The sequence below is a fragment of the Anolis carolinensis genome, chromosome 4 (genome assembly GCF_035594765.1).
Source record: "Anolis carolinensis isolate JA03-04 chromosome 4, rAnoCar3.1.pri, whole genome shotgun sequence".
Taxonomy (NCBI): Eukaryota; Metazoa; Chordata; class Lepidosauria; order Squamata; family Dactyloidae; genus Anolis; species Anolis carolinensis.
Window position 1 is genome coordinate 105,963,481 of NC_085844.1, and position 12,604 is coordinate 105,976,084.

Below are 12,604 nucleotides of genomic sequence, written 5' to 3' on the forward strand. Positions count from 1 at the left end.
AACAAGCTTGCTCCCTCCTCCCTATGACTTCCTCTCACATATTTATACATGGTTATCATGTCTCCTCTCAGTCTTCTCTTCTGCAGGTTAAACATGCCCAGTTCTTTAAGCCGTTCCTCATAGAGTTTGTTCTCCAGACCCATGATCATTTTAGTCACCCTTCTCTGGACAAATTTCAGCTTTTCAACATCTCTCTTAATTTGCGGTGCCCAGAATTGGACACAGTGTGATTCCAGGTGTGGTCTGACCAAGGCAGAATAGAGAGGTAGCATGACTTCCTTGGATCTAGACACTACACTCCTATTTATGCAGGCCAAAATCCCATTGGCTTTTTTAGCAGCTGCATCACATTGCTGGCTCATGTTTAACTTGTTGTCCACAAGGACTCCAAAATCTTTTTCACACTTACTGCTATCGAGCCAAGCATCCCCCATTCTGTATTACTGCATTTCATTTTTTCTGCCTAAGTGGAGTATCTTGCATTTGTCCCTCTTGAACTTCATTTTGTTAGATTTAGCCCATCTCTCTAATCTGTTAAGATCGTTTTGAATTCTGCTCCTGTCTTCTGGAGTATTAGCTATCCCTCCCAATTTGTTATTGTCTGCAGCCTTGATGATCATGCAATCTAGCCCTTCATCTAAGTCCTTAATAAAGATGTTGAACAGAATTAAGCTGAGAATGGAAGCATGCGGCACTCCACTTATTACTTATTTCCAATGTCTGCAATGTCCTCTTAAAGGGTTAGCAAATCTGCAATTTCATCAAGTTTTGACAGTGTATAGGCTGCATGCATGTGAGAGGGATTTCTTTTGAAGGTCTTGGATTTTACAGTCATAGCCAATGCGAGTTAAAAAAATGAAAACAAAAGTTCAAATAATATCAGATGATTTATGAACTGGGCTTTTGTTGAAATTTCAAATCAATGTCTGAAGCAAAACCAGAGATCACAAGGTGCACAGTAAGTATCACAATGAAAGCAATCATATCGCTGTATAGAAATTGACCAATCACAAAAGAAGAGTCTGTGTAATAAGTTTGTGTGACAGCTCTGTAGTGACTTGAAAACACAAAGCTGGAAATCTCAGAACTGAACTTGTTTTCAAGTTGCTTAATGCTGAATTTTCATTGGCACTATAGCTATCTCCTTTGCATTTAGGCCTGATGGACACAAGAGAAGGAAAAGCACTGAGAGTAGCACACTACTCTATTTACATATGATCTTCTTCAAAAATTTCTGGGTGGCTATGTCCCTAAATCATTAATCATTTTGATGGGTTGTGATAACCAAACATGATTGTGATTATTTATTTATTTATTTACAATATTTCTATTCAATGCCATATGCAAACATTCAATGCCATATGAACAGAGAGACAGAGACAGAGACACAGAGGCAATTTAACATTCTCCAGCTTTCAGTTTAATGAGGGTATGCTCAATTCCGGCCACAGGGGGAGCAGATGCTTCATCATCCACTGTAGCACCGAGTCCTCAATGGATACTTCCTCATTCCAAACTCTGCTGGACAATTTTTATGGTGTCGTAAATTAGTTAAATTAGCCTCCCCACATAAGCGGTACCTAAATTTCCTACTTGATAGATGCAACTATTTTTCAGGTTGCTTAGGTCAACAACGAGCAGGGCTTTTTTTTAATGGTTGGGTGCTCACTCCGACATGGGCTGGCTTCAAACTCATGACCTCTTGGTCATAGCGTTTTATTGCAGCTGGCTACTAACCAGCTGCACCACAGTCCGGCCCTTGAATTGACCTATTTTGTATTTTTCAAGCAATAATAACCTGGGTTGGAAGAGATGAATAGGAAAGATGAAAGAAGAGATGGATGGACATTTATGGCAAAATAATATGTAAACGAGGGAGATAGAAGTGTTTCTGGTGAGACAAAATCAGATCAGATCCATGTCCATCATCCCCATTCCACAGGGGGAAGTGTTGCCCCTCCAGTTCCCCGCCCCCCACTGTTGCTAGTGCAACATGGGAAGTCTTCCGCATTGCCACCATGCAGCATACACCAGTTCTGCAATAGTTAAGCCACAGAGCCCTGCCAGAAATAGTATCATGTTGTGGGATGGGAGCCGGTAGGCTCCATGGCTAAACTATCTCTGAATAGGCATATGGCACTGAAACAAGCCCCGTCTGATTAGGTCATCAATGTGGATGCCCAGGTTTTAGTAGTGGTCAAGAATGTGGTTGCACAGCCGAGACTAGTACACCAATTCCATCCATTCTGGAATTTTTCAGAGATGACCATGGTTACACATTGCCACAGTGACATCACATTTGGACTACAGTAATACAAATATCATGGAGTTTTCTTTACAAGAATGTTATAACCACTTAATAGGTCAGTTATGTGGAACATTTTACCAGCTTTTTGGACAACTTCAGTGGCTATCACTGTTCGGGTTCTACTCAATGTGCTGGGTACAACCTACAATGTCCTATCCAGCTGGTATCTAGGCTATACAAGAGACTACATGGGACCACTCCAGATTTTTGTCACACCTCAGCACTGGTTCACCTTGCTCCAAAACACAAACTCCACCACAGCAGGCTTGAGTCTTTTCAGTTTATTGAAGAAAGATAGCAAAATTTATTAAAAAGCAGAAAAATAAGTAAAAACCAATTGCAAGTGCAATCCTTAAACACAGTTAAATGATTTCGTGGATATTAGTCTAAAATCCCAAAAATAGCACAGTAAATCCAAGATAACATGAATACATGAGCGTCAGAAGTAATCCAAACACAGATTCTAGGCATGAGGCTTGAACCGAAAACAAGGCAAAAGTTGATTCTCTAAAAGCAAGGTTGCTCTGACTGGAATCTTTCCCAAATTACATCTCTTTTAACCCTCCTTGCAAGACATAAACACATTCCTGTGCACTCTTGTTTCTCTGCAAATTTCACTCTACGAAGGAGGCCTGATCTCAACTTTAATCTGGATTCTCTGTCTAACAAGCAATCATCCCCCTCGCTACCATCTGAGCTCTGTTGACAATTCTCAGACTCCTGTAGAAGGTCATCCTTATCTTTGCTCAACTGAGAACTTTCCACATTCCCTTCCGTCTGTTTTCCCAAGCCATCCTCAGCTCCCGAATCTACCTGCCTTTCTATGTCAACAACATTCCCTGGGACAAACTGCGGCTACACATTTCCTAGAACAAACTACTGTTCCCGAAATCCCCTTTCATCATCAACAGACTGAACCACAACAATTTTAGTCTCAAGGCCTTCCATAATTTCAAACTTGGCAGAGAAATGTTTGATGGAACCATGAAAATGGGCATTTTCTGTGGTTTTCCCCAGGCTCTTTGTCCAAGTGGACTTGCCCCTCCTTAACTGCCTTTCTGTTGGCAGACAAATATTATCCCTCCCCCCCACAGATATAATAGGAAAAGAATAAGAATAAGAAAGATCTTTCTTATCAACGAGTATGAATTATTCCTATGTTAATGTACTGTAAGTGCTTTTAATTTCTCTGTATGTTTCAATTAATGTTTTTCATTATAATTTTACTTGTTTTTTTGGCGGGTTCATTGTTGATCCCTTTAATTCCTCTCATAGTGTGGGAAAACAAATTAAATAAAACAAACAAATAGATAAGAGTAGAATAGGTGGAAAAACGGTGTCTGAAAACATAAAGCTAACCTGCCTCATCTCTATCATCTATCTCATTCTCCATTCTTTTTATTCAATATTTGCCTTTTTAATTCCATATTCTTGACATCTTTCATCCTTGAACAATAAACTCCTGTCTTCTTAGAAACTTCAGCTTGTTTGATTCTATCCAAACAAGAAAAATAAACCTCAGCATTTTCAATGACTTTGTGCAAAGCATTTTCCTTATTCTCTATTCTTTAAATAAGTGGATTTCCTTCTGCTATCATTTAGCTATTATCCTCCAATCCCCATATGTCAAAGACAACAGATTTTTAAGTCTTTTTGCCTGATAAAGTGTAATAAATTGCCACGACTAGTGTTACTTCTGCTAATGTGTGCTGTTTTGGGCTGCTTTGTTCTCTGGAGTTGTGCTGTCTTCTGCACAAAGCATAGATCTGTCTTTTATTTCCCTATCCATTGTTTTGCAGATTACAGATTTGTGTAATAGGCATTGTGATGGCTAAAGCCGCATATGGAAAACATCGCAGAGAAAATGAATTAATTTGCAATGAAACTGAATGGCACAGCACATTATATTGGCTATTGTGAACAAAAACACTTATTCTCTTGCCATGTTGCCTTAAAGACCTATCCCTCCCCCTCCCCAACTGCATTATGCTTTGCAAGTTCTTCCTTTAAAATATTATAAAACCAACACAAACCATTCTTTACTTTGACAAGGCAAACTAGATTTTAAAAAGCCAACACAGCATAATGGCTGTAAGTTGTAATGCGTTCGGATATTGTAATCACATTCAACTATTTTTAACAAATTTATGTTTTACTAACTTCTGTTTATTGACTTCTAGTTTCAATTAAGAGGATATAAACCTTATGGAGTAGCAAAGTCTAATACATCAGTAACTAACAACTGCAAATATTGTCGTTCCTTCAGTTAGGGAAAAGGGGAAAAAAAGCACTATCAGAGTAAGACACTGCAAATTATCTTCTGAAACTTAACGACTCTGTGTTGTTGTTTTTTAAATGCTATCTCCACATCAGCACTCACATATATTAAAATAGACAGCAAAATCAAAAATGTTTGGGAAACAAGTTTAAGACTCCAGGCTATTTCACATGGATTACAAACTCAGGTGATGTCCCTAGGAAAAATCAGTTTCTATTTAGAAAAAAAGGGGTGATTCTGCCCTTACTGATACAGGGAGGTTCACTAGGAAATGAGTAGTAGGAAGAATGACCAAGGCACCATCTACATTGGCCATTTAATGCAGTTTGAAGCTTACATAGAAATAAGTTCTGAACTGTGAATAAGGTTCACAAACTGTGTCATTTTCAAAATCTTTCTTGCAAAGGAATAAAAATTGATAAAATTACTCATTGTTTACTTCATGAAGAAAATTAGCAGCAATTTATTGCCCTACTCCTATCACAACAAGAAAAAAATTGCAGTTTATTACTGTATTTACTTGAATTTAATGTGCCATCAAATCTAACGTGCACTTCAGTTTTCAAGACCCTGAAACCAAAAAAGGATCTGCTGGCAAATGTAATGCGCAGCAGAAAGAGAATGGAAAAAAGGTAGAAGAAGGAAAGTGAGAGAGGAGCCTTGAAAGAAAAGTCCAAAAGAGGGAAAGAGAATTTTAAAAAGCCTTAAAATAAAAGGCAAATAGAAGTAAAGGAAAAAGAAAAAGGTAAAAGAAGAGAGGGGAGAAAGAAAAGTTAGATAGAGGGGAAAGTGACTAGAAAGAATGTGCAAAAATGAAGTAAGAAAGGAGCTTTGAAAGAATAGGCAGAGCGGGGAAGAGAGAATAGAAAGATAGTACAAGAAGGAAGGGGGAGAAAGACCAGGCAACGAGAAGGAAGGGTGGAAGAGAAAGAGAGAGAGAGAGAGAGAGAGAGAGCGAGGGAGGGGGAAACGAGCTCTGTGAGGGCGGGGCTAAGGCTGGCTCCACTGAGAGGGAGGCCCCAGTGAGCCAGGGCAAAGGAGGCTGCCTTCTCCTCCTCCTCTACTTTGGAGCAAGCGGCAAGCGGCCGGTGAGGTAGACAGTTCTGGGGAGGCGATAGCCCCAGCAAGCCAAGGAGGAAGATGCCTTCATTCCCCAGACACCTTTGCTGGCCGCTTGCTGGCAAAGCCACCTTCTCCTCTTCCTCCTTGGCTCCTGGGGCCAGCTGGAAGCCTTACCCCCTGCCCTTCATGCGCAGGCATCCAAAGGGTCACACCAATAGAAGGATCAGGGCAGGCAGAACGATGTGGCTTCACCTCACGAGACTCAGCAGGCTGCATGCACACTTTGGCTCCTTCCCCTTCTTTTGGTGTCTGTGCGGGTGAAGGAGTGGCCTTCTTGGCTCCTGGGGCTTGCAGCAAGCAGACAGCAAAGGGTGCTGCCATGGCACAGCTTTATTTATTTCGTGTCAAAAGCATTGCATAACAAATACATTTTAAAATGATGAAAAAAAAGGAAATCACAAGCAACTAAATAGTTTTAGACCAAAAACGGGCAACAGCAACCGCATTGTCCATAGCTTTAAACAACTCCTCCTCCGTGCATGAGGCAGGACATTGTGGGAAAGCATACATATGGGGAGTTGTTTGTTCTGCTCCACAGTCACACAAGGTGGAGGATTCCTCCAGGTAATGCCACCTTGCCAAGTTGTCTTTAGATCTGCCCACTCCACTTCTGAGTCTGTTCAGGGACTTCCAAGTTGCTCATTCTTGGTTTGCCCTTGGAGGAAGACCCTCATGGGATGAATGGCATTGGATGAATGGCACAGCTGAAAGCAACCAAAGGCAGCTAATTTCGGCCACCACATGGTTCATTTTGGCAGAGCCAATCCAAACTCTATAACCCATTCCATTTTCAGAGATTCATTTACTGAAATCTAGATTTCCCAGATCGTGTTTTGAAAAATGTCACTGTGCAACCCCTAGTGTTTATGCAAGTAGAGACAACAGTGCTTCTTGGCCAAGGAGATACTATGGGCAAAACCAGCAAATGCCAGATAAGAAAAGTGTTCATCTTCATTGATGGCACCAAGTTCCCTTTGACTCTGCCTTGTGCAAGGCTGAAAACACGTGAGAGTGAATAAAGGCAATATTTACATAACCAGGCATAAATAGTCTTATGTAAATTTGCTAGCAGGATGCTCTGGTCAAGCTGCTTTAACATCACAATGCTGGCCATTTTTCTCAGCCTGGGGTGACTAACTGATTATTTCTTTCATTGTCTTTTAGAACATGTCTCCCAACTTGACACTAAACTATCTGATTCTCAGAAATTAATGTAGGCTGCTTTACTGGAGTGCATCAAATTAAATGTGTCATAAGCCAATTTTCAAAAGCAGTAATTAAGAATTCCCTTTCTTTGATAAAACATAAGCGGATGATTCTCCATTGGGCAGCTCATTATTTAATTTTGGATGAGGCACATCATCTTAAACTATTTTATTGTCATTTGTTAAACTCTGATAATGAAGCAAGAATATAGAGTCAATAATCTACCCTTTAACTATATTATACTCTGTAGCCTAGATTTATGTATACTTTCATGTGGATTTTATACTCATTCATAATGTCAATTTTAAGCTTAATCTAAATCTGAATTATATTTTTGGCTGAATAATACTCATTTTCAATTCTTTGTAGTACTAATGTTATTATTCTAAATGGCATTTTAAAGAAAAATGAGGACAAAACCAACATCCACTACAACTACAACAGATGCAACAGGCCAGATAATCTTACAATCCCCAGGGCAACATGATCTCTGAACAGTCTTACATTGATCTGGGACTTGTACCCCTGGCTGATCTCTCTGCGCTTTTTCATTCCTACCCACAGCACTCTAATTTTCTCCTCCTTCTTAATTCCCATAATTAGCCCCAATACTAAGCACATGGGAACAACAGGAGGAGACTAAGGACCTCATCACATTGAGATCCTAGATGCAAGGAATGGGGGGTGGTGGCAAAGGGCAGTGGAACAAATTGTGGGGCAGCGGGGTGAATCTGTCACCCAATGCCCAACACCCCCACACCACCCACTTGCCCACTTGCCCTTCATTGTGATCCTGCATTGTTGCCACAAGTCTCCATCTGAACATGGGTAGTCTCCCGTGTTGAGGTTTTTCCCTCCTACCACATTTCCTCACCACAGCTGGCATTGAACCCTGCCAGAAGTTGATGTGCACTGTGGGATGAGATCTGGCAGCCTCCATGCTGGCTGCATAAAGGAAGTGTAATAGGATGTGTAATTTATCTAATGTGATGAGGTCCTAGGAGGCCACTTTAGGCTTTGCCTGCTCCTACAATGAGTAATATGTAATCTAAAAATGATTCTCAAATAGTCTCCAAATTAGATACCAAACCTTGGGAATCCTATTGGTGTTATGTAGTGAAATGAATGATGTCTGAACAAAGACTGAAGAAATTTAAACTTAACTGATGAATTATCTTTGTAAAACTCTGACATCTGGGCTAGCAGAGGAACCAAATTGCTGATTTCTAGTTTTGAATCCAAAATATATTCTTTTGATTTCTTGAAGCGTATTTTTCCATTTGAGGCAGGGCTGGCCCAACATGGAGGCCACGTGAGGCGACCGCCTCGGGCGCAGGTCCCGTGGGGGGCCCCATCAGGCTTCCCCCCCCCAGCGGGGACAATGGGCTCGCTCGCCGGTGAACAGGAAGGCCTGTTCGGTAACGAGCGAGCTTTCCCCCACTACAGCATGGCCGGCTGGGCAAGGCCAGCCAGGCCAGGGCACACTGGGCAGGAGACGGGGCACCGTCAGGGCGGTGCCCCGCCTCCCACCCAGCACGCCCTGGCCCCGCCTCCCACGCTGCATGAGAGGCGGGGTCAGGGCAAGCAGCGCGGGAGGCGGGCCAGGGCGCGGGAGGCGGGGCCCGCCGGCACCGTGGGAGGCGTGGCCATGTGCCTCCCACGGCACATGGCCACGCCTCCTGCGGCACCGGCAGGGGGGGCGCAATTTCCCCAACCCGCTTTATATTTTCTATTTTCTCCGGCCAGCCCTGATTTGAGGCTTCTACTTTTGGATGTCTTGCTAAGGTCATTGTATTACTACGGCACAGAACGGTGCTTCTATGCTATATGAAGTGTGTGTGACGGGGAGGGGGCAGATTTTTCCTGCTTCCTAGACTAAAGATCAATATTAGTTGTGTGCCAATTGGCTACAGCTATTCTAGTTTTTTCCCTTGAATTTATCGGTGGATCATGAGCCAGTGGATCACAACTCAGCACCAGTCAACAGATTACCTGTTTGAGTAGCATCAGCATAAAGTATTTTCTTACCTGACGGCGCTACTGCCAAAATCAAGGTCCTGAGCAGTCACAGCTCCTATAATTGTTCCAACTGGAGTATCTTCATAAACTTCCATGGTATAAAAATGTTTGCTGAAAACTGGAGGTTCATCCACATCCAACACATTTATTTTGACTGTCGCAGTATCTTTGAATGGGCCAGCAGAATGGAAGCGATGATCAAGATGGGCATTTGACGCCTCTACTTTAAAAGTGTATGCCTTCTTTGTTTCAAAATCTAATGGCTGCAATAAAGATAGACACATTCAAAACATTACACCATTTGGACGATTAACAATATAGATAAAATGTGAACTCATTGCAGGTGGAGAGGGACAGACGTTAAATGTACTTGACAGAGATATTACATAGATTTAGAAAGACAGAGGCCCGAATAATAAATAAGTAAGACAGCAGCTCAGCAGGTAGATGACCTGTAGGACTTTCTCTTAATTCATTTCCTTAATTGAAAGAATTTAAGTGTGAGGAAAAGTCAAGGGAGACTTCTGTCATTACTCAGTTGAATGATGTACTCCTGGTCCCAGAGGCATATTGTTGAATCTCTAACTCTGAGTGATTGAAAACAATGTTTTCTGTGTAATAACCCTGCCTCATTGGGGAATGTACCTAATTGCCCTGATGATGTCCATTCAAAAAGAAACCGAATCTCTGCGGTGATTTAACAGAATTGGGCCCTCTGATACTATTGCCTGTCCTATCTGTGTGCTTAGCTAACACTGACATCCTGTGGCCAGTTTCAGTAATAACATGGATCTTTTTCATTCTTTAAAATGAATAGTACTGGAAAGGAACCAATGTACACTATTGAAGGATTCATATTTCTTCTTTAACTTTCCACCTGTATCAATTATGAGCTGCATGTTTCATCCCAAACATGGATGCAATATCTACTTTTTTGACATATATTTTATAGATAGCAAGAACAGGTTCATTATGAATTTGCAAGATATAAGCAAAGAAGATAAAGAAACAGAAATATAGCTGAATATTGTATTTCAACAGGAACACATGAAAATCTTTTGACAATTGCTAACAGTTTCATTGAAATTATTTTCTTGCAGAATTCATAAAAAGACATACCCAAACATCATTTCTAGTTCACATTTGATTGAAATTGTTTTCTTCATTGTAGCTAAACTTTATCAGATGTCGAAAAATGCTTATATCATCTATCTGAACAAAAGCATCCCGGCAGCATCCTCCCCGGTCCTGTGATTTCAGGATTGGAACATAAGGCTGGGGCCCTTCTACACTGCAATATAATCCAGATTATCAAAGCAGATAATCCATATTGCCTACTTTGAACTGGATTATATAAATCTACAATATCATATAATCCAGATTTTTTTTTCGTGTCAGGAGCAACCGGAGTTGCTTCTGGAGCGAGAGAATTGGCCGTCTGTAAGGACGTTGCCCAGGGGACGTCCGGATGTTTTGATGTTTTACCATCCTTCTGGGAGGCTTCTCTCATGTCCCCGCATGGAGCTGGAGCTGATAGAGGGAGCTCATCCACGCTCTCCCCGAGTGGGATTCAAACCTGGCAGCCTTCAGGTCAGCAACCCAACCTTCAAGTCACAAGGCTTTTATCCCCTAGGCCACTGGAGGCTCCTATAATCCAGATCAAAATAGATAATCTGGATTTTATATGGCTATGTAGATATAGCCTGGGGCTCATTTCCTGATGAGAGGAGTTCTGGTGATGTCATGAAATGTAATATGGTAAACATAAATCAAAATAGCTGAATGCATGCCTTTCAAATAATGAACATTTAATCTGATACAAGTGAGAAAAATATTCCTGTCTGGGAAATTTAGTTTTCCAAGCTCTGTACTGAACAAGGAGAAAAAAAAGTTTTGACTGTTGCAGTAACTTTGAATGGGCCAGCAGAATGGAATGTTTTTAGCACCTTCACAAGCTCTGGATTTAATAATGCATGTGAGATTTAGACTAACCAGAAAGTTTGCAAAATCTGCTTTGGAAAAAAATCTACAATATTTGTGGGCAGTCAAGTATTTTTGCAATGGTCTGATGCCTATTCATTGGTCCCAACTACAGTAGACCCATTGAACTAATGTAGAATGCTGAAATCATAGGATTTAAAAGGCATCAGAAAGGCTATCTGGTGGACTTGTGCATGGATTCATTTTGGCCATTTTCCTTTGGCTGCTTCAGCTTCTTCAGACACCTGTAACTCCAAGGGCTCCACCTCCATGGTTTTTTTTTTGTGACAGAGCCAGACCATGTGGCTGCCAGTGGTGGCTCCTTCTGCATGCAAAGAGGCTGCTGCATGCTCACACAGGGGTTGGGCCAATCAAAATAGAAAAAAGCCATCTCGTGTCTTACAAAAGCTGTGTTTATTTAATGGGGTGCCCGTCTCCATTTCTCAGTGGTTTCCTGGTTCTATTTATTTATTTATTTATTTATTTATTATTTACAGCATTTATATTCCGCCCTTTTCACCCTGAAGGGGACTCAGGGCGGATCACATTACACATATAGTCAAACATTCAATGCCTTTTTAACATAGAACAAAGATAAGACAAACATAGGCTCCGAGCGGGCCTCAAACTCATGACCTCCTGGTCAGAGTGATTCATTGCAGCTGGTTACAGCTGGCTTGCTCTCCAGCCTGCGCCACAGCCCGAGCCCGAGAGGTGCTTTAGTCTGATTGCTTTGCAGCTTGCTCTCAGCTTTAGCTTTTGGCTTGGCTTGGTTTCAAGCATTGAATCTTTTTTATTTTCCTTTATTTTTTGGATATTTTATTTAGTGAGACTGGGAGTTGGAAAGAGCAGGTGGGTGGGTGCGCACCATTTGGCGAGAGTGCTTTTCTTTTAGGGTGGCTCTGAGCTTTGAGCCTCTACTAAAGCCTTTAGCTTTTTGTCTTATCTCTCCTTTTTCCTCTCTTTCATCGAAGTAGTACTTTTAAAAGATTGTTATTAATAATTGTAGAAATTCCAGCAAACAGCAAAACCACATTCTCAGAAAAAAAACTACCTACCTACCTATCTAAACTTACCATAATTTCTGGATCATACATAAGTGTTTTTCTAATAATGGGACATGCTGTGTGCTTGTTTGCTTGTGAGCGGGACCCATTTGAAATCATAGTCTCAGAAACAGAGTATTTCCTAATGTGATAAGGTCCTAAACTTGCTACTTCAGATTCAGGTTTCAGATTAGCAGGCAATTATTCATCATGCACACTGCACAGATGTGCTCCATAACCAGTATAGTTCTCAGGCATTGTATGTCAGTGCAAGCACATTTGTAGCTTGCTAGCTAATATTCCATTATGTGTTTTTTGGAAGCCATTGTGAGAAGAAACACCTTAAAATTCTGCAGGAAGTAAAAAAAACGTGTTAAACTCGTGAAGGTCAGGTAGGAACACATTGTGTCAGATAAACCACCTGGGTGCAGGGCAGGGATAGGAAACTGGCTCTCAAGATGTTCACTTCACTTCACTTCACTTTATTTCTTAATTAGTCGCTCTCCACCAGAGTGCTCCGAGCGACGTACAATTTAAAATATCATTCCACAATATAAAACATTTAACATAAAAACATTCAACCTAAAAACATTCAACAGTGACTATTTGGCAAATTAGATCTGATTTACTTAAATGCACAACCAA

At 41.2% G+C, this 12,604-nt stretch overlaps 1 protein-coding gene across 7 annotated transcripts in view; it reads right to left on the minus strand.

The window, feature by feature from the left end:
• Nucleotides 1–12,604, minus strand: part of cdh12 (cadherin 12) — an 868,710-nt gene that overhangs the window by 27,406 nt on the left and 828,700 nt on the right. For all 7 annotated transcript variants that reach the window (XM_062977611.1, XM_008114209.3, XM_008114208.3 and 4 more), the window contains one exon: nt 8,943–9,196. In XM_062977611.1, the coding sequence (XP_062833681.1) occupies nt 8,943–9,196 (254 nt within the window). The remainder of the gene's footprint in view (nt 1–8,942; nt 9,197–12,604) is intronic.